The 22597-nt window shown below is 35.1% G+C and overlaps 1 protein-coding gene across 3 annotated transcripts in view; it reads right to left on the bottom strand.

Annotated features, from left to right (window-relative positions):
• The window catches only part of ZFC3H1 (zinc finger, C3H1-type containing), a 65407-nt gene that overhangs the window by 2328 nt on the left and 40482 nt on the right, over positions 1-22597 (bottom strand). The window contains exons 17-33 of one of the 3 annotated variants that reach the window (XM_006759738.2): positions 21577-21708; positions 21348-21469; positions 20370-20471; positions 19905-20024; positions 18989-19172; positions 17528-17714; positions 15231-15419; positions 14172-14409; positions 11505-11610; positions 11223-11421; positions 10590-10684; positions 4855-4980; positions 4482-4586; positions 4185-4350; positions 2949-3049; positions 953-1054; positions 304-343 (exon numbers count right to left, since the gene is read on the bottom strand). In XM_006759738.2, coding sequence (XP_006759801.1) covers positions 304-343; positions 953-1054; positions 2949-3049; positions 4185-4350; positions 4482-4586; positions 4855-4980; positions 10590-10684; positions 11223-11421; positions 11505-11610; positions 14172-14409; positions 15231-15419; positions 17528-17714; positions 18989-19172; positions 19905-20024; positions 20370-20471; positions 21348-21469; positions 21577-21708 — 2314 coding nt within the window. The remainder of the gene's footprint in view (positions 1-303; positions 344-952; positions 1055-2948; positions 3050-4184; positions 4351-4481; positions 4587-4854; positions 4981-10589; positions 10685-11222; positions 11422-11504; positions 11611-14171; positions 14410-15230; positions 15420-17527; positions 17715-18988; positions 19173-19904; positions 20025-20369; positions 20472-21347; positions 21470-21576; positions 21709-22597) is intronic. The other 2 variants (XM_006759739.2, XM_015561342.1) reach the window with 2 other exon arrangements.

The following is a 22597-nucleotide window of genomic DNA, read 5'->3' as shown; positions in this document are numbered from 1 at the left end:
TGCAAATTAACCGCCATCTTTGTTGTCAGTTAACTGCCATCTGAGTTGGCAGTTAATTTGCATATAGCCCTGATTAGCCAATGAAAAGGGTAGCGTTGTACACCAATTACCATTTTTCTCTTTTATTAGTGTAGATAATTACTATGAGTATTCAAGATAAAACTGTTACATTGGGTTTGGGAGTTTCCAAACATTTACATTTCTTGGAATGTTAACTTCTATGCCTTATTCCTTTTAAAAGTCAATCAAAGGGGCAGAATAGCTTAAAAAACATGACCCATCTGATAGTCAATTATGGCTTACCTCTCTTTGTCCCTTTAAAACAATCTCAGCAGCAATGGCTCTAAGAAAAAAAAAAGGAATATAGAAAAGGGAAAAGAAAAATTTATATATCTTTGAACAAAATGAGATACTACCACTGGCAGAATACTGACTGTGGGAATCTGAGTACAAAACTTCCTGAAAGTAACAGGCTAAACTTCCAAGGAGGGTAACCTATAGTGAAAAGAAAAATTCAACAATTTTTATCAACTTTACAAGAATAAAGCAGACCAGTGTTTTGAACACAAATAACGTTCAAGAAAAATTCGTAATTACTAGTAAAAATATACCTGGCACTATCATCTTTAAGTCAGGGAAATCCCTGAATTTCAAAAAGGATGGTCTTAAAATGTGTGTAATAGATTTATGTATTTGATAACAGTATTGTTATCTAAACGTTCTCTTTCAAAAAAAATTACAATTCTATCTATTTTGCGTTTAAAGCAATTGCTTATGAGCTTATATGTTCAGTATAGGATCTCAGCAGAGTCAAAAACAAATGTAAATTTAAAAATCTGTCCAGGAAAAAAAAAATGAAAACAATAGATGTCATTTAAAATTTACCTGTCTGGAGCAAACTTTACAAATAAAAGCAATAGCTATAAAAACATATATATGATTGTTGCATTACATTTTCCAGGTGGCCAGGCATGTTGGGATATTATATGTAAACATCTTGGCTTGAAGTTTCAGAATCTGAACATTGCTTTCTTCCCATTCATGATGAAGTAGCCTGCAAAGTATATTCAGGAAAATGAACAAAGCATTGCAAGTGTAGGAAACCCCAAATGTGCTCTATGAACAGAATGTTTGATGAGGTGCAATTTTTGGTCAGTTAAATTCCATCAAGGCTATTCAATAAGTATGTATAGAATGCCTCTTACAAAAATTACCCTGGGGCAGGAACATGCAAACTAGCAAGCGTTCCAGTCAAGATCTATGCCATCTTCAACAAACTAAAGGCCCATGTAGTTTTATAGAATACTAAAGCATTCTCTCCAAATTATAACTCCATGTGCCCCCTCCCCCAAATTTTCTAAAATAATGACTTGATACAACAATTTCCTGATATTTTTCTCTCTTTATTAAACAGAATATACTTAATTATGAGTGTTTCTTGAACTAAAATGTAAGTATAGTGACTAATTACTAAGTTCTTTATTCTGAAAAAAAGACAAGGAAATTAAAAGCAACGAAACAAAGAAGTGGAGCATTATCAGGAAAACTAACAATTAAACTACCTATATTCCAAAATGCTATCCTAGCAGAAACTAGTCCAAAACAACCACGTTTTCCTGTTTCACGAGTTTCACCAAAGACAATGTTGCATATCGTATACAAATTTCTGTAATTTAGGTTGCGTTGGTGGTATAGTGGTGAGCATAGCTGCCTTCCAAATTTCTGTAATTGGTTTCTGTAGATTAGCATGCTAATAATTTTTTTTAATGCTATGGCTATTTTTGTCACAGCCTTAGGCGTTTAAATGTGTTTCAATCTCTCTTTTTTAAATTGATTTTTAGAGGGAGAGGAATCATGATGTGAGAGTAAAACATGGAGCAGCTGCCTCCTGCACAGGGATAGATCAGCAACCTGGGCATGTGCCCTGGCCTGAAATCTAACCAGCAACCTTTTTGGTGCATGGGACAATGACCAATCACCTGAGCCACACCAGCCAGAGCTGTTTTTCAATCTCTTATACCCATTTTCCTACATACATGCAAAGAGGAATGTAAATACTTTGAAACACAAAGGAATATTTGATAAATATTTTAGGTACCTTATGATCCAGCCATCTGTTTCTAAAACAAACTTAGAAACAGAAGACCCAACTGATGCAGTGAGAATGACTGCACAAGTAGAAGCCAGAGCATTAGTATGTAGGGTACCTTTTTGAATTAAAAAGTAAAATTCTTAAGTGTAAAAATGAGTTTTCTCTATCAGAGAAGAGAAACTACAAAGAAATGCTCAATTAGATCTCCTTCTAATTGAATGTATGAAATCCCTGGATAAATGTTTCTCAAATGTGATTTGAGAGCTCAAGTTCAGGAATCTGAATTTGGTTCCTGGTGCATGCTAATATTTGAGATCAACTGACCTACCTGGAAATAAGTCATAGTAACCAAAATATATCAGGGGTGAGCAAAAGTATGTTTACATTTGTTCGTATGGAAAAAGACATGCAGATTATAGTTATAATACAAGAATAAATTCTGCGTTTCATGTACTCACAAGTGTAAACCTACTTTTGCCAACTCGGATATATAGTTGGCTACTATCTCTGTAACACCTTAAAAATCTCTTAATGTTCCTTTGCCATGTAAAACCACACTTAGTGCTTATAATACCTATGCTAAGAATACATGGTATGTACTTAGGAAACACAGATGAACTTTACTAAATTATACACACCCTTGCCCTTGTAACCTGCACTATTTCCTGAAGTAACCAGATATTTATACTGACTTTTACATGAGTAGCTATCTATTGCTTAACAACTCTAAAATTGAAGTCATATACATCAATGAAGAAGTAGTGGAAGAACAGACTGTTCTTATAAAGCTCAATAATAATTTTATATAAAAAGCCTATACTATTGGGCTGAGAACCAAAAGAATTTTTTTTCCTACCTCAGTGCAAGCCCGGAATTAGTTGGCATAATTGTGCAAAACTGTTCCAAGGTTTTGGAATGCTGGGTCTTTGGAACACAGCTCAAATAAAAGTAAATAACCTGCAAAGGTTGAGGGGAAAGGAAAAATAAACACAACAAGATGTGAAATCCAATTACCTATTTGTTTTAATGAGAAAACCAAAATGGTCTTAAGACATGAATGTATAAATTATAATAATGTATGATGCTATGAGTTCCTACTATTAATTTTATTAGTGATTTTCAAAACATGAATTAGGAAATATGGTCTAGTGATGACAGCCATGGACTGAGAACACTGACAAGAAGCCAGGAGTCCGGGTTTTCATTCCTGAGTCTACCTTTACTTGCTGTATAGCTGGGCAAGTCATGGGGCTAATAATACCTGCCACATCTTGCTCATGGAATGCCCGTGTGTAAATGATTTAATGTCCATAAAGTGATTTGAGATCCTGGGATAAAGAATGGCATAGAAGTACAAAGCATAATAATCGGTTATCCCGGTTAGCAATACACCCTACCCCGCAAAAAGAAAACATGTATATGCATTGCACAGAATGAAAGGGGTCTCTGAAAATTTAAGAACAAAAAAACCTTTCATTGCTTATAAGAAGATAGCTTTATAAATTTATCATTAGTCAAAATTCTACTCTTAAAATTCTAAACAGCATCTGATTTCAGCTTTTTTATGCTTTATGAACAACTCTATTTCCTTGACAAAATATTAACAAAAAGAACAGCTACACTATTAAGCCCATTTTTACTGTGAAGTTACAGAATTTTTCATTCAGTAAAATTTTCAACTATTTGAGCAAAACATTACAAATATAATTACAATTACTTCTTTTGACCTTTCTTCTTTAATACATATTAAACCCTAACATCTCTTCAATTTTGCTTCAATGTTAAATTTTCTTAAATATACCATAATTGATATATGCATCTTAATCGAACCTTAAAGAGCTCTTTCTACGGTTGGAAGAGATAAGTAGTTAACATGATCAAGAAGAACAGTATTATAGAATTATACACTTGAAACCTATATATTATTAACCAATGTCACCCCCAAAATTTAATTTTTTTAAAAAGAGAAATAATAATGCTAAAGTGATCCTAGGAAAAGCACTTTTGATATAAAACAGGAGTTTTGCTGTCATTTTTTTAAGGCCCCTTGTTTATGTAAGCATCCAAAAAAAAGGAAGTTTTAAGTTCTTACCCTATTATGAAATTCATAGTTGGACCAGTAATCAGCACTGCTAAAAGGAATGGGATATCGGGCAGGGACTGTAACCAAACATCTATTCACTAAATCAGTAAACAATCTGAATTCTTGGATTTTGTTTCTGGATCCAGCAGCTCTATTATTGGCAAAGACAAGATAACTGCCAAAAGAAAAATATTATAATTTAGAATAATTAAACCAGTAATTCTCTCATGAAGAAAGCCAATCACCCTTTACCCACCATATCCCCTTATTCCATATACCATTCTTATTAAGAGGAACTAAACTTACTCCATCCAAATCTTCTGCACTATATCAGATCTCATGGCCACCCCTAATGCTGCCTCATATGCCTCCACTGTCTCTTTAATGCTTGATTGAAGAGGATGACAAAAGCTGTTTTAAAAAATGAAGGAGAACACTGTATGTCTACAGCTCAATTTTATTAGGTAAAGGAATGACAAAGTATATTTTAAACATTACAAATATTACAATGGGATCCTTCTTTTGGTCTTTCTTCTTTAATAATGTATAAATCATAGCATCCCTTCAATTTTGCTTCAATGAGTTTAATATCAGGTTGATTTTAGTAATAAATTCAGTAATAAATAACAAATGCAAGCCTAGTATGCAACATTTCTCTCCACAGCTGATAATGTCTCACCAGTAAATCAGCCACAAATAAGGAACTTGGTGGTTAAACATCTCATCATCAAAATTCCCTTTACATAAATGGGCTGGAATGTCACGTGGTCCTGGGATATTTAAGAGATACCTGGGGGGAAAAATACTGTTTGAAATTATGCCTATGCACACATAAACTACTTTAAAGACAAACAAAAAGAACCCCTCAGTTTCAACTTAAATTTCCTTGAAATATTTTTATAAGGTAATGACTTTAATTTTTACATGCATACCACATTGCTTTAGTCACATCTCTAGCATCATATAGTTACTTTATACCTACATGAATAACTCATTCTTAAAATGATTTTTTTATTCTATCCCCAAAGTTAAACCACAATAATCATCTAATTGAACCTAATTAAAACCAGAGAATAACAAATGAGACAACCATATATCTAAAGTTGTCCCACAAAAATCTGCTTTACTCTTTTTAAATTTTTATTTAGTGATTTGGAAAGAGAGACCAATTTGTTGTTCCACTCATTTATGCATTCACTGGTTGACTCTTGTACGTGCCCTGACAAGGGATTGAATCCACAAATCTTGGCAGCTGCCTCCTGCACACCCTCTACCAGGGATAGATCAGCAACCTGGGCATGAGCATCAGTTTGATGCTCTAACTAGGGTAATCTGTGCTTTCTTCTAAGAAAAGTTCTTTTTCATAAAAAAAAAAAAAAGTTTTACAAGAAAACTTGTTAAAAAAAAAAAAGTTGTATCATCCTATACACCAAGTAAGTTGCAGGGCACATACCTAGGTTTCAGATTCCATCCCCGGTCAGGACTTTGCCGGGGCACATACGGGGAGGCAACTGATTGATGTTTCTGTCACATCCATATTTCTTTCTCTTTATTTCTCTCTCTCTCTCAAATCAATAAACATATCTTTGGATGAGGATTAAAAAAATGAAAACAATCTCTCCCATACAAATACACACATACTATTACAGATTTAATGTTAGACATGATATCAAAGTGTATTCTATAACATATTGGCTCATAAGACACATGCCCAAAAGAAGTCTATTGGTAAATACTGAAAACTATAGCCCCCTCCTGAAATGCCAACATACATATTAGGATATTAAAGACTCTAAAAAGTCAACTAGTAAAGGAATCTATTTGACTTTAACTAATTCAAGTTTCTCCCCAATATATTTGAATTTGTGTGTTTAATATTTACCAACATCTTCAGGAATCATGTTTTTAAAGATAATACATTGACCTCAACAATAACACACTAGTGTAACTGTTTACCTTGGATTTTAAAATTATTTCAAGGGGCTAAGTTTTAATGGATTAAAGAGGCTGTATGGGGGCTTTGGGGATAGAGGCAGATGGTAGAAAGGGAAGAAATAGGACATCTAGAAGTTAGGTCATCACCCCAACTTGGCCGTAACGAAATAGATTACCATAGAGCAGTGGTTCTCAACCTTGGCTGCACATTAGAATCACCTGGGAATCTTTTAAAATCCTAATTTCTGGGCCTCCTCTGAAAATTCAGTTTCCTTGTTACTAATGTTGTGGCCCCACCTCATAACAAAGAAACAGAATTTCTGGAGAAATGAGGCCCAGAAATCAGGATTTTAAAAAGATTCCCCCCCCGCCCCCCGCCCCCAAAAAAAGATTCCCAGGTGATTCTAATGTGCAGCCAAGGTTGAGAACCACTGCCACAGAGTTAATCACTTATCTTCTAAGGATATTAGTTTTCTCAACTGAAAACTGAGGTAAGACGTAGACATAAATTCAAATCTAATCTATGTAAAATTCTATTCCTAGATAAAGTGAATGAAATCTCCAGGTTAACTGTTATAGTTATCTACTAATCTTCAAATTGATTTGAAACATATGACAATTACAACATCTAGCTCTTTCTGCCTTTATACTGAACTAGGGGCCTGATGCATGAAGATTCATGCACTGGGGGTGGGTCCCTCAGCCCAACTTGCACCCTCTCCAATCTGGGAGCCCTCAGGGGAGCCCTCTCCTATCTGGGAGTTTCTGTCTGTCTTTGCAATCATATGAGCGAATTTTCTGAGACCCCAACTTAGTTTGGTTTGTTGCTCACAGAATAATAGAGGCATTTATTTTTTCTTTGCTTCATTGGTGGAGATTTCCTGGAAGTTTTACGATATCTTCCCTTTACTTTTTCCTAGACACTCTGATTTTACTTATGTCTCTCACCTTTGCTTTCCCTCCATCCCCCACCACAACAGTAACTTGCTCCAGGCTCACTTCGCTCTAGTGCAGTGGTTCTCAACCTGTGGGTCGCGACCCCTGTGGCGGTCAAACGACCCTTTCACAGGGGTCGCCTAAGATCATACTGCATATCAGATATTTACATTACAATTCACAACAGTAGCAACATTACAGTTATGAAGTAGCAACGAAAATAATTTTATGGTTGGGTCACAACATGAGGAACTGTATTTAAAGAGCCAGAAGGTTGAGAACCACTGCTCTAGCGTCCAGGACAATGATGGCGAACCTTTTGAGCTCTGCGTGTCAGCATTTTGAAAAACCCTAACTTAACTCTGGCACGCGTGTCATAGGTTCGCCATCACTGGTCTAGGAGATACATCTGTCACCAGAACTACAATTCCCAGCATTCCTGGTGCTCCCCGCGCTCTGCGCTTCCGCTTTTGGTCCTGGGGCTGCCACCAGAACTACTATTCCCAGAATTCCTGGTGCTCCCTGCGCTCTTGGTTTTCCCTTCCTGCTCTTCTCTGTCCCACATCCTCCCACTCTGCCAAGTCCTCCAAGCCGCCAGCTCCCTCTCTGCTTCCCTTCCTGCTCTTCTCTGTCCCACATCCTCCCACTCTGCCAAGTCCTCCAAGCCGCCAGCTCTCCCTCTCTGCTCTCTGCCGAGCGGCTTGCGGGGCATGGCTCCCTCGGTTTCTGGGAGCAACCGAGGGAGCCACATCCCCCCAAGCTGCGGGCTCTCCTGCTCTGCTCTCCACCTGGTGCCTGTGTATGCAAATTAACCTGCCATCTTTGGCAGGTTAATTTGCATACTCACTCCTGATTGGCTGGTGAGTGTAGCAGAGGGACAGCCAATTTACATGTTTCTCTTTTAGTATATAGTATGTTACATAGAAAAGGAAATAAAGTCAAACTCTAAGTAAATATTAGAGTTCTAAGTTTTTTATTTTATAATTTCTACTCCTGAGACTTTTTTTTACCTATTAACAGCACTTACTTCTATTAACCCCTTCCCCAACAATTTTTTTGTTAAAAACGTTTCTTTTTCAGACTAATTTTTTTATTTTGGTTCTATATAGTATTTTTGATGCTGGTTATGAAAACAGTTTGTAATTATTTTTTCTTCCCATTTTTGTGGTTAAGAATAGTATTTCCTCAGAAAGTTTCTAGATGAAATTATTTAGAATGGTACGTATGTAGCTGGTTTTTGAAGGTAAAGTTTTAGACGAGTATACTCGTCGACGACTGAAAAAAGAACATTTTGTGAAAACGTGTATACACGTTTCTGCCCGGGAAGGGGTTAATAAACTTTGTCAATATATACATACATTTAAAAATTTATATCAATATCAGTAAATATGACAATGCCCAAAACTATCTTACACTTACTGCCATTCTTCCTAATATTTGACTTAAAAAAGATTTCTAGCCCTAGCCAGTGTGCTCAGTGGACAGTGTCGGCCAGTGGACTGAAGGACCCGGGTTTGATTCCAGTCAAGGGCACATACCCTGGTTGCAGGCTCAATCCCCAGCCCTGTTTGGGGTGCATGTGGGAGGCAACCAATCAATCGGTGTGTCTCACATCAATGGTTCGTTCTTCCTCTCTCTCTCTCTCTCTCTCTCTCTCTCTCTTCCCCTCCTTTCCACTCTCTCTAAAAAAAAAAAAAATCAATGGGAAAAAATATCCTTGGGTGAGGATTAACAAACAAAAAAAGATTTCCCAAATTAACAGAAATGCACACTCTGTGTAAATAAGGTTTTCAGATTTACCTAAAAAAAACTCACCACCAGGTATCTTTTTCTTGTAATTCTGGATGAATTATAAATTATGACTATTCCCACAAAAAATTTAATAAATATGACTTAGTAAAGAACCAGAAGATTGTTTAGAGGCAATGTATTTTCAAATGTTTTTTGACACTGTTATTTATCCTGCTTTATTAGTTAATATCAAGATAATCTGAAGATCCTTAATTAGTTACTACAGCTAGAACTGGTAACATCTTTTAAGCTAAACCAATTATATCCATGCCCAATGGGAGACCAAAATCAGCAAGTGCGTAAAAAGCTTGGTTCAGCTTTGGATCTATCCTGTGCTAGAGTTTGAGATGTTTTAGCAATCTAATTTAAACAGGAAGAAAGTCATGGAATAGCTGAATAATATCTAAATTCCTTATAGAATAGTTTAATTCTCCTCTATTAATTTGCATTTTAATTATTCTCTTGTAATTTATTCTAAGCTATTAATTTAGATGTAACACAGCAGAAAGAATTTTAAAAGAGCACTGAAATCACTGTCAATAAACTGACTACCATAAGAGGACAGATGTAAAGACTCAAGTCTAGGAAAGAATAGTGGTTCAAAACTTTTTTGCCAAATCTCCAATAAAACTGCCATGCTCACAAAATATTCTACAGTGGACGCACCAGCTACTTAACAAAATATGAGTTGTTTTTAAAAATGCTTTTATATAGCCTAGCCAGTGTGGCTCAGTGATTGAGCATTGACCTATGAACCAGGAGCTCATGGTTCAATTCTGTTGGGGCAGAGGTTTTGGGCTTGATCCCCAGTGTGGGGCATGAAGGAGGCAGCCAATTGATGATTCTCTCTCATCACTGATGTTTCTATCTCTCTCTCCCTCTCCAAAATCAATAAAAATAGTGTCCTGATCACTACAGAGAGGTGAGGATGAAGAAGGGAAGAGAACTTAAAAAAAAAAAATTCTTCATGATCTGCTATGACCTTGTTGTTAGAAAAAGAAATCACAGTGAAACCAAAGCAGTACATACAGAGCTCTACATAAGTTACTAAGAAAGTGATGGTTGAGAAAAGAATCCTATAAAGCTTCTTACTCGACATTTCAGAAGCAAGAGTTCTCTTTAGAATAAAGAAAAAAAAATGGTATGAGGCAAATTATTTATATCTACTTTATTTAGATTACCAATAAATTAAAACTCATTTTTTAAAAATCACTTATTGCCGAAACCGGTTTGGCTCAGTGGATAGAGCGTCAGCCTGTGGACTGAAGGGTTCCAGGTTCAATTCCGGTCAAGGGCATGTACCTGGGTTGCGGGCACATCCCCTGTAGGAGATGTGCAGGAGGCAGCTGATCAATGTTTCTAACTCTCTATCTCTCTCCCTTCCTCTCTGTAAAAAATCAATAAAATATATTTAAAAAAAAAATTAAAATAAAAAAAAATCACTTATTGTCTCAGGATAATTCACTGCTATGGTATTGTATGCTAAAATTAACAATAACAATAAATTAAAAGCAGAATGAGTTACCATGGTGTTAATATAAACCTTCATTAGTGTCTTTAAAGATTATAACACATTTTACAGCTTTCTGTTTCTATTAAATTCTATTGCCTTCCTAATGGTCTAAGAAAGTGTTCAAATATTTTTAAAAATTATTTTAAAATGTAGTCAATCCACACACACACACAAATCTGTAGTCTTTCCACTGAACTATACTCTCATTCCTCTGCAAATTAAGAGTTCTACAAACTTACCGAAACAGATCCAAGTTATTATACTTCTCAAACCCAGGTTTAAAGAAGGATGCAATAAATTTCCGCAAAAATGGAAGAAGATTATCCCCTCGATTCTATTTTTAAAAGAGGAAGGAGGAATACACGTTAGACTTACAATGTTTAATTAAAATCTTTCAAGGGAGGAAAACCCCTAAAATTCACTATTTGAGTAGGTTTCTTGAGTAGGTGGGATAGAGATAATTTCTATATTCTGATTTCCAAATTAAATTAAACAGCTTGACACCCAATACACCACACAGTCTCAAGTTGCAGCCACCAATTAACTATTAAGCTTCTAATATATGTTTGGCATCGTGCTAGGTAGGTAGTGGGGCTCCAAATCTGAGTAAGACATGGTCTTTGCCCTCAAGGAGTTCTTAACACAGAATACAAAGCAGCTCTAAACAAAATTACAAAGCAATTTAATAAGCGTAATGGTAGAACTATGCACAGGGTATTTTACAGCAGAGAGAGAAGGAATATCTAAAATAATTTGCAAGGGGCAGAAGGACCAGTAAAAGCATACTGAAGAGGGTGATGACTGAAATGATTTAAGAAATTGTGAAACATAAACACATCACATTTAAACATTCTAAGTCATTTCATTTTTACCTGCATGATGAAGAATTTGCACGTATGATAAAAAACCTCTGCATTCTGAGGACTGTTTTCAAATGCAGTAAGCCACACTGCCCTGGCTTTGTCGTGCTGACTTGTTTGCAAATATAAAGCAACAAGGGCTTCCAACAACTGGCAGTTCATGGGACAAGATTCCAATAAACATTTACAAAGTTCTACTGCAGCTTCATACCTTAACAAGAAAAAAACATGTCTATACATATTTTAAAAATCAACTTTTAACACAAGATTAACTGCTTGCCAATTAAGTTTTACCTCTCTAGAAGCTGGTGCAGAGCAATCATGTTTGTGTAAAGTGGAACACAGACCTCTATTCTTTCCTCAACAGGAAGGCTCTCATCTGTGCAAGCTTTTACTGCATCTATCCAAAAATATCACAATAGCATGAATCAAACATAGAATTAATTATTCCACTGTTCTTTCAACTCTAAAAGACCAATAGGAGAAGATGGTCTAGCCCTTTGCTTGACCATCATCTTATTCTGAACCTCTGGCATTTATCCAAAGGAGATATTTCAGCTATTTCTAAACTCATAAAATTCAATCTCTTACCCTCACTTTCCTGGTAAAAATAAAACCATCCAATATGAGATCTTGCTTCTATTAATATTTTCATTTAAACAAAGGTCCCCTTCATTTTCCTAAATTCCTTAAAACTTACCTAAAAAAAAATCAAATTACCTTTTCTTCTTTCTCTGACCCACTTCAAGAGACCTTGACTGCTGTCATACAGCCATTTAAGTGTCTCCCCCTAAACTAGATCTTTTCCTTACTCCTTCAAAATATACTTCCCCCTTGTAAAGAATACTTCACTTTAAAAAAAAAAAAGAATATTTTACTTGACTGGGCCACTTCTTAGAGAATAATATCATGTTTTACTTTGTACAACTGTCACTATTTCCTCCTTGCCCAATGGTAGTATGACCCCCAGATCTGCAGAGTTTAAAAGTGAATGCCACTCTGAAACTATTCATTTAAAGTTCAGTTACAGGATCATAACTAAACAAACCTGAAAGCCTATCTCTACATTCATTTTATTTGATTAGCATTTGATAATGTACTTCCCCTTCTTTTTCTTTTCTTTTTGCCTCTGCTTCTAAATGATTGTTTATAAGTTCTCTTGGTCTCATATACTCCCTTTTATCTCTAACTACTATAGTTTTAAATGTCTATGTCCTTAGAGGAAATATCTCATAGCTTCAACTACTAAATAATTTACTGAAAGAGTACATTAAAAACTGCAAAGCACTTTGTAATTTAGTGACTTCTACGTTAATTAACTTCCAAATCCATTTCTCTACCCATAATTGTCCACTTTAGGTCCACTTCCTTATCTTCCTATTTCCTTCTGCCAACAGGCATTTCCAATTGGATGACCAATTACCACTCACAAATACTATTCCTACTACCAAAATCAGTCTCCCCAGTTTATCAGTTTTCTACTAATGCACTTTCCTTTGCTGGTCTCAAGACTCTGAATTCATCTTTGACTATGACGTCTCTCCTTCCCTGATATTTAATCTGTCCCCTGCATCTCTATATGCTAACTTCAAATATCTCTAATAAATACTCTCTCTCCCAGTTTACTTTTTTTGTGCCTCAGTTATGGGAATGAGTTTCTGGTTGGTTTTCCTACCTGTGGTATTCTCTTCAGCACATTTTTTTTTTCTTTCTTCAAGAACCTCTACTGTCATCAAGTCTAATACACTTATTCAAAGTTGAAAATTTGGTAGGTATCATTCCACTTATGAAAGTTAATTCCTACTATTCTTTAGCACAGAACTCTCACTTTAATAAGGACCCTTCCTTCTTCTAATCTCCCTTCAAATCCAATGTACCAATTCTCACCCACTTGTTGCTTTTTGTTTACTTAGCTCCCCTAACAGGAATGTCCTTTTTTCCCTTCCCTTCTTACCTGGTTTATTCATAAACATTTATACTTAGCACAAAGTCAAACATTTTAGGCACTTGGAAAATGTAGATGTAAGACAAGGATCCTATCTTTGAAGAGGCCCATTAAGTCACATCATAGTTGAGCTTCAGAATCCAACTCTAAGTCCTAATTCTTCTATGAAGACTTCCTTGATCATGCCAACCTACAATAATGTCTTTCCTTTGGATTTATGGCTTGTACCATATAATTGTGTCAACCACAGATTCTAATCTCTTCTATAAGCAGAGATTTTAGACTATATACTAATTCACAGTTATCTGGCCTCATCTGTTAATAATTATGTCAAAATGTATAGATTTTATCTTCTGACTAGGTCCGTGGTCAGCAAACTGCGGCTCGCGAGCCACATGCAGCTCTTTGGCCCCTTGAGTGTGGCTCTTCCTAAGCCTTAGGAGTACCCTAATTAAGTTAATGACAATGTACCTACGTATATAGTTTGTTTAAAAAACTTGGCTCTCAAAAGAAATTTGAATCATTGTACTGTTGATATTTGGCTCTGTTGACTAATGAGTTTGTCGACCACTGGACTAGGTTACATTTCTCTTAATAGGAAGGAATAGGCTTTATACCTTATGTGTCCCACAGCAGATAAATTATTTAGTATATAGTAACAATCAAATTTATTGATCAATGGATCAAATATTAATTACTTGAAAAACAAGATACAATCTTTAACTTTCACCTTGATAAACTGCTTCTAAAAATCCAATCAACTCATTAAACCTATCAAATCTATTAATCTAGCTAATATCCTTTGCTATAATCAGAAAAACTAATTATGTAGTATTAATTATGTACAGTTCCTAGCCTTCATAGATGCCAATGCCAAGATTCTGATTCAATCCTTAATCTTGAACTATAGCATAGAACTACAACTTGCAATTTATAAAATCTGTTTCACTTAATTATGAAGAACCATAAAAGGGGTAAGTTGATATTTTAAATAATTTATAAACATTTATACTTACCTTCAAACACTGCTAACAACATATCAGGATTAGTCTTTACATCTTGAACTGTTTGCCAAGGCATTATAAATGGTTCTGTGTTAACAATTCTTGAAGGATTGGCATTAGATGGATCATAAAATTTTGAAGGGAGACTGTTGAATTCAATAAGATGTATGTAGGCCAGCCACGCCAAACATCGATCACTTGTTTTAAGGTACTCAGATACTATTCCATCATTAACCGATTTCAATGCATTCTAGGTTAATGAAAAAATAAACTCAGGTTTTTTTAAAATAATGACTCCTATTCCTGAGATTCAAATGTAAAGCCAACAATGAATAAAACAGTTGTATTTCTTTGGAGTGGTTCTTAAATACCTACATTAAAACTTTTGGCCAGAACCGGTTTGGCTCAGTGGCTAGAGCGTCGGCCTGCGGACTGAAAAGTCCCAGGTTCGGTTCCGGTCAAGGGCATGTACCTTGGTTGCGGGCACATCCCCAGTAGGGGGCGTGCAGGAGGCAGCTGATCGATGTTTCTCTCTCATCAATGTTGCTGGCTCTCTATCCCTCTCCCTTCCTCTCTGTAAAAAATCAATAAAATGTATTTAAAAAAAAAAAACTTTTGAAAGCCACCAATTTGTTTTTAATCAAAAACTTTTTAGAAATATCAGTATCAAATTAACAAATTTTATTATACAAAGGTTCATAACATACTTAATGAAAAAGATTAAATTTATCTGAACATTTTCAGTGTCTCGTTATTCAAAATCTAGTAAGATAAAGAGAAATTAGTAAAAACAAACAAAACTCTGCATTCATATAGCAGATTTTCACAATGAACTAATTTTTTTACCTTATTGTTTGAATACTGAAACTTATTCTGGTGGGTACTGGACATACATTAGTTTCCTTTAAACCTCATAAACACTCTAAAGAAGGTATTATCCCCACTAAGTAAATGAGGAAACAATCATAAACTTACTCAACTTCACACAACTTACTAGTAAGTGGTAAAACAAGAATTCAAATCTAAAGCCAGTTCTCTACAAAGTATAATTAAATGCTACAAACTATTTACCTGTAAAAGTGCAAGTGCACTTTGGGATCTTCCAGTAAATATGTGCAGCTGAACTCTAAACAAAAGAGCCTCCAAAAGCTGAAAGGACAGAATATCTGATGCTTCCCGTTTGGCTGCTCCCATCAGAAATTCCACCATTCTCTCACATACATAATCCTTTTCTTCAAAGGTGCTTTCTAGGTGCAGAAACTACCCAAAGAGATTTCATAAAATTAATCATGCTTCATAAGATAAGATGTAAAATGCATATTTTTCACATCTCATTATGAAACTGTCTCATATTAAATCTTCAATTTCTACAAAAAGGAAAATTATAAGTATACATAAACTCATCTTCCAGTACTATAACCTAGGTTTCCCCTTCTACCACAAGTTGGAAAGTAAAATCAGATGAACACTAGAACAATACTGATGTACTCTCAGAATTATCACTGAAAAAATTCCATCTTCCTTTCCAATAGGTAAATGACAGCAAGACTATGATATATCTCCAAAAATTCACATTTATGATCACATACGATTTGCATTGCTTAGGTGTGTGACTATATAAAAATTCTAAAAATAGCATTCATATTAGAACTAGATGGCAAAATAATTAAAAAGACTTAATCAGCCTGGCCAATGTGGCTCAGTAGTTGAGTGTCAACCTATGAAACAGAAGGTTCAATTCTTGGTCTGGGCACATGCCTGGGGTATGGGATGGATCCCCAGTATGTCAATGTTCGATTCCCTGTCAGGTGGAGTATGCAGGAGGCAGCCAATTGAAGATTCTCTCTCATGTCTCATCATTGATATTTCTCTCTCTCCTTTTCTTCCTCTCTCTGAAATCAACAAAAACATACTTTAAAAAAAAGGAAAAAGACTTAATCAAGAAATGAAAAGGCCCTTTAAAACCAAACAACTTTAAGGACAAATATTACATCCTAAAAATCTGGTGGTGATCAACAGCATTAATTTGGTACTACATGGCTCCAGGTCAAAAATCAAGCATATTTCACTGTTCACATCTATTCAGTACTTGTGTTAGGCTAGTTAGAGTGGCAAGTTAATTCATTAAGGGATACCATGTTATACAATTCTTATTTGTCCCAAATTTCAATTGGCAAGAAAATGATAGATCTGACAGTAATTGATTTATCAGAATGTGTATCTGAATCTAACAGCTCCTGAGTTTAGCTGGTAAGAGTTCAGATATTAATAAATATTTCTTTTACAGGTGGATTCATTAAAATTTTAAGTTTAAACCTGAGTAGGAAACAGACCATTCTCTCAGAAAATGAGGAAGACCTATTTTTCCACCAAATCTTTGTATGTTGGCCAGGTTCAATATTAGTATGAATTACAGATTAATATTTATTTTTATAAAAATGAGGACAGCCAGGCCAGAGTGGCTCAGTGGTTGAGCATCGAACTATGAACCAGAAAATCACAGTTTGATTCTCGGTCAGGGCACATGCCCGGGCTCAATCCCCAGTGTGGGGCGTGCAGGAGGTAGCCAGTCAATGATTCTCTCTCATCATTGATGTCTGTCTCTGTCTCTCTCTCTCTCTCTCTCTCTCTCTCTCTCACTCTCCCTTTCTCTGTAAAATCAATAAAAACCATATTTTAAAAAATGACAGATAATATATTATTTCTTGGTATTCATGGAAATGTTTTACATGAATAAGAAATTCAAAAGAAATTTCTTTTTCAGACGCTTTGCACAAAATTCACTTAACTTCGCACAAACTAAAACTGCTTAAGAGCCCTGGCAGGGTGACTAAGTTGGCTGGAGCATTGTCCGTACACCAAAACGTTGCAGGTTTAATGCCCAGTCATCGCACATACCTAGATTGCAGATTCAATTCCCTGGTCCGGGAGCATGTGGGAGGCAACCAATCAATGTTTCTGTCTCTGTCTCTCTCCCCTTCCATTACCTTCCTCTCTCTCTAAATATAAAAACATATCCTGGGGTAAGGATTAATATTAATTTTTTTTAAAAAAAACTGCTTAAGAATAGGTAAGTATTAAAATGATTTAAAATGTTCATGTTTTTTCTATACCAACAAAGTTAGTTATACAACAACAAAAATCACCTCTTCACTAAGTATTTTCTTCTTGTTTAATCTGAATTAATCTAGACACAGAAGTGGTTTTGAGGTTACTGGACACCAAAAGTAAAGGTCTCATATCTATATGCAAATAAAGAATATGATCCATTAAGCTATATATCAATATTTAAGATGACCCAGAGTTATAAACATATACACACACACCCACATGTGCACACACAGGACTATGTTATCTTTTCTACTCACAGTCCAAAAACTTTGATAATCAGGAGCATATTCAACAGCTGTTTCACACATTTCCTGCACCTCCTCCTTGGTTCCTCTTTTAGAAAACAATTTGAGATAATGGCACCAAATTTCTGGATTGTCTTTGTTGTTTTCCAAAGCCCGCGCCAGAACATTTAAAGCAGAATCCAGAGACTCTGAACATAGCCTACATGTTTAAAAGAAAAGCAAGAGGATTTTTTTTTTATGTTTTGAAAAGTTTTAAATTGAGCTACTCTACTGAGTCAATTTTTAAATTCCATTTTCTACTAGAACCTACCAAGAAACTAGTCACATATGACAAAGAGTGGTAGATCAGGATTTTCTGTCACATCTGTTCCTATTTCCCATAGACCCAACAATTCCTTTCTAAGTGGATGCTCAGTTAGCATTTACCAGATAAAACCACTGTTATAAAACCACTAAATTATCAACTTCAAATGTGCTTTATGTCCATACTCAGCAATACCTTTTTATGATTTACACTGATCTGGGAATGGGAAAAGTTAAACAATTCTCCCTCAAGGCCAGCTACTGCCAGTACAAAATATCAAAGCTTTCAATATAATAGTTCTTTTCAACGGTCAAGGTCTTGCTATATCTTGGAGAAGATAATTATCTCTCATGATCCTATTCATACAATAATGTACAGTTCTTTGGCCTTCACTCAGTAAATGAGTCAGAAAAGAAAACACTGCAACTTATCCCATTAACATGGAAATGACACACAGGGCACGTTAAATAAGCACAATATTCAGGTATGTAGGTGTATTAGCATTCTGCAGTGCTGCCTTATTAAAAAGCTTTTATACTGAGTTCTAAGATAGACAATCAAAGTAGCCTGTTAAAAAAAAAAGGAATTATTATCATTTTAAAATTCAGACAATAAAAGATTCCTGGTAGTAAGATTATTTCTGATAAACCTATCAAAAAGTAGGTTAGAATATACATTTATACAAAAGAAGCGGCCAACTGTGAGATTAATTATTATTTACCTTATTTGCATACATGTAATATAACACTACATGCAGAAAACAGGCAAGTCACCAGAATTTAGAGGATCTTAAACAAGCTTTAAATCTCCAAATGAAGATTAACAAAAAAATTTAACCTGTCCCACTACTTTTTTAAAAACCCAATAAATAATCCTTATACCACTAAGAACTTACTGTTTTAACTAATCTTACTTTGAAATAAGAGCTCCCTAGAGTTAAAAACTACAGCTAATTTATTACCTATACACTGAGACATGCACACAACTCAAGATCTAATCTTAAAACATTTTCTAATAGCTTTTAAACAATAAAGTGCTTTAGCTCTGTCAAAAAAAACAAAGGCTCCATTGATACTAGGAAGGAAATATGATTACCACAGAAGGAGTGAACCTCAAACACAAAAATATAAATGTGCAACAGTTTACACAAAGACTAGTAGTAGACCTACCCTTCATTTTGACTCAAGTACTTGTATGCAAGCTTGAGCCAAAGCTGTACATGAGAAGGATTTTCAAGCACACTTGCTTCTAAATTAGCAATGTCATCAGTCTCATTTGTAAAGTATCTGACATCATCTGGAGTCACAACTGTATCCAAAGCTGGAACTTTTATTCGGTTCTCTGGCTGAAAGGCTATAAAAAGATATCCTTAGTTTCATACTTTCTCTTACCCACAGACACAAGAAAAAACAACTGGTCTCATCTTTAAACTAGGACTCTACTGGGCCAAACAGAAGTATGGTCTCCCTACTTTAAGGTAAGTGCCATCACTTGATAATTCACATTCATTAAATTATAAGAGAAAGTTATAATTTATGAAGATTTTTTATTCCACTATATCTAAATTAAGAGAAAAAGTGTTAATGTAAATAAGCACAAGAGAGCATACACCTATCAGGTATCTGCTAATCCACAAATAGCAAACAATTAAATTATGTAAACTTGAGATTATAATGCAAGATGTGCTTGACAATAGGCACTCATTCGTATAGCACTCTGCTCATTCATTTATTCATTCATTTTGTGAGCCTACTTACTGCATGTCAGAAAATACAGGCTCAAATCAAAGATTAAATAAAATAAAACATCTGCCCTCAAAAAGACACAAGCCAGGCAGTGATTTGAAGTTGTCACGATTACTAAAGAGTCAGCCCTGGATTTACTGGACCATACAAAATGCCCTGCAATGCAAGGGGCAGTTCTACACAATGAAGAACTACTAATTGCCTTAAATGCTAAATGGCATAACTGGTTTTTAAAAATAGAAATAAAAAAATAAAAACATCTACAATCGTAAATACACCAAAAGATTAGTAAAGTGGAACACCACAACGGAATGATTCAGGATCTTAAATTACTTCTTACCATACTTAATTGGTCCTGTAGACTGTTCATCATCACTACTGAAACTATTCTCTGAAATAGGTTTTCTCCAAAACTTTGGCTTCCACTTTCTTTTATCTTTGTAGGTTGTAAATGGAGGTGCTAAAGTAGACAGGAAACGACTTAGTTGACACACCTAGTTTTTATGGTTTTGAAGGCTACCCAAATAACACTAAAGAAGAGCTAAATTTATTCTGTTGTGTTAGAAATGACATATATACAGTGTGTCCCAAAAAAATGTATACGCACTTCAACAGCTGATAGCTCAATTTTGAAAATGAAATATATTTTAATAAATACTGCCTTTATAATTATTCAAAGTGTGTGTATACGTTTTTTGGGACACCCTATATAATTTTTTTATATTGAGAACATAATGCCAGAAAATTTGCTGTCATAAAGACACTACAATATCCTTTTGTGAGAGGGAGAGACATATATACTCACTATGGCCTTTACTTTCATTGATATTGCTAACAAGAAGAACCGCCATCTGGTCCATTGACATTCGATCTTTGTTTACTCCAAAAAGTTTCTCAACATATTTTTCTGAAATTAGACCAATGCTATTGTCATAAAAAGTATAAAAAACATGGATTTCAGAGAAGAGGCTAATTAAAGAGTATAAAGTGAAGAACAGTTTAAGAATTAAAGAGAAGTATATGGTAGTAGTCAAAACACCTACAGCTTCTAGAGGGCAAGGACCACATATTAACTACTATGCAAATCTTACCACAAACAAGTGAAACTTAAAGTCCCAAATAGGGAATGATTAGATTCTGTGACTTTACAATTACTTTGGTTGTGATAACAGTTAATTTAATAAACTTAATATCTGGCACTGAATCTAGGGAAAAACTTAACATTTACTCTTAATGTCTGACAATAACCTATGCTTTCTACAATATCAAAGTGTACAAAGTCCTTTTTATCTCATTGTAGAATCTGAAACTACAGACATCTTTCTTAACTTCCAACTCTCCTTTATTTTTGAAAAATAAAAAGAGCTCTATTTTAAAATCATTACCAAAATTTCTATACAAATGTTTATATATTCTTCCAAATAAACTAAACTGTTTAGATGCGTTCTATCCAAATGACTTTCAATGATAGAAAGGTCTTATATCTTGCACTGTCCTATTGGTAAAGCACTGAGCACCACTTAGCTACTGAACTCAATAGTGGCTATAGGGCACTGAAATGTGGCTAGTGTGACTTGATAGAGTACACTTTAATTTAGGTTTGAATAGCAACGTATAGCTAGTGATTACTGTATTGGACAGAGAAGATCTAGATAAAGTGTCATAGGTCAATATAATGAATTATGACAGCAATTAAAAGATGTCAAAAAAAACTGAATACTACATTTTTAAATTGCCTAAATTCAAATTTTCATTTGGGGAACAAGAAGAGGTCTTTAATAACCTGCTGCAGCAGCAATTTCTTCATCAGTGCTTGTCTCTGAACAACCAATCAAAGACAGATTGTATGATAGAATGTCCTGGAATAGCTGTTTTCGGCTAAGCGTATAGTCTTGTGTATGCTGCCTAAAATAAAATGACAACACAGAAAAGATAATCATGTACATATCAAAGTCCAAACAACCAAAACTGTCTTTTAGATTATAAAATGTTCACATATTAAAACTACTCACCACTGACAATCATCATCATTACAGGTTCCTGTTAAATCAAAACGGCAGAAACACTGATCCGGTTCAATCATATTACTGTATGATACTGAGCTTAGGGGAAGTTTCTCCTTAGTTCGATAGTATGGACTAAATCTAAGAAGAGAGATGGACATATTATGTTCCATAAACATAACGTAGAAAAATTTTCCTTCCCACCTAAAATTTCTATACTTAAATACTTAATAGCAACCCCACCCCCGGAATATAAAGTGATAGGAACAAACTACTTTTATACCCAGAACATAAAAGACCTGAAATAGAAAACAAAAAGCTCTGTATTTTAAAAGTAGTGTTTTCACATCACATAATAAAATACTACATAATGTTGGTATTTCTTACACACGTCACCAGCCAACAAAAAAAAAAAAACAACTAAGGAAAAAGTCTGTACTAGTAGTTGCTTTACAATTTTACAATTGAATCATACCCATTTAACAGGCTCACAACTTCTAGAAGTTTAAAAGACAAATACAACCTCCCACAAAATTAATCATCTGAGAATCCCTAATTCAATTTTATGAGAGCTGGCCAATGCATTCCTTACACATGGTAACAGTACAATTAAAGATTCTTGTAGGACTCCAGTTATTTTTTCCTAAAATCTCTAACGGGCAATAATCAAGAATTGACAATTCCGAGAAACCAAGATGGTGGCATAGGTAAACGCGGGAAATTGCTGCCTCCCACAACCACTTCAAAAATACAACTAAAAGACAAAAAGGACATCATCCAGAACCACAGGAAGGCTGGCTGACTGGAAATTCTACAAATAGGAGGAAAGAGAAAAGCACACTGAGACTCAGAGGAGGTGCAGTGTGGAAGTGCAGAGGTACAGAGGCACAGGTGGCAAGGGCTGGTGCCTGAGGATGTGGCTGTCTTTTTTAATCGGGACGGAGTCACAAGCCCCCGACTGCTCTGAACTCCAGTTCCGGGATGAGTCTCTGGGGACCCAGACTCATACAGGGAGAAACTGGACTGTTTG

The sequence above is a fragment of the Myotis davidii genome, unplaced genomic scaffold (assembly GCF_000327345.1).
Source record: "Myotis davidii unplaced genomic scaffold, ASM32734v1 scaffold54, whole genome shotgun sequence".
Classification (NCBI taxonomy): Eukaryota; Metazoa; Chordata; class Mammalia; order Chiroptera; family Vespertilionidae; genus Myotis; species Myotis davidii.
Note: the sequence above shows the minus strand (reverse complement) of the source record. Positions and strands in the feature narration are given on the sequence as shown.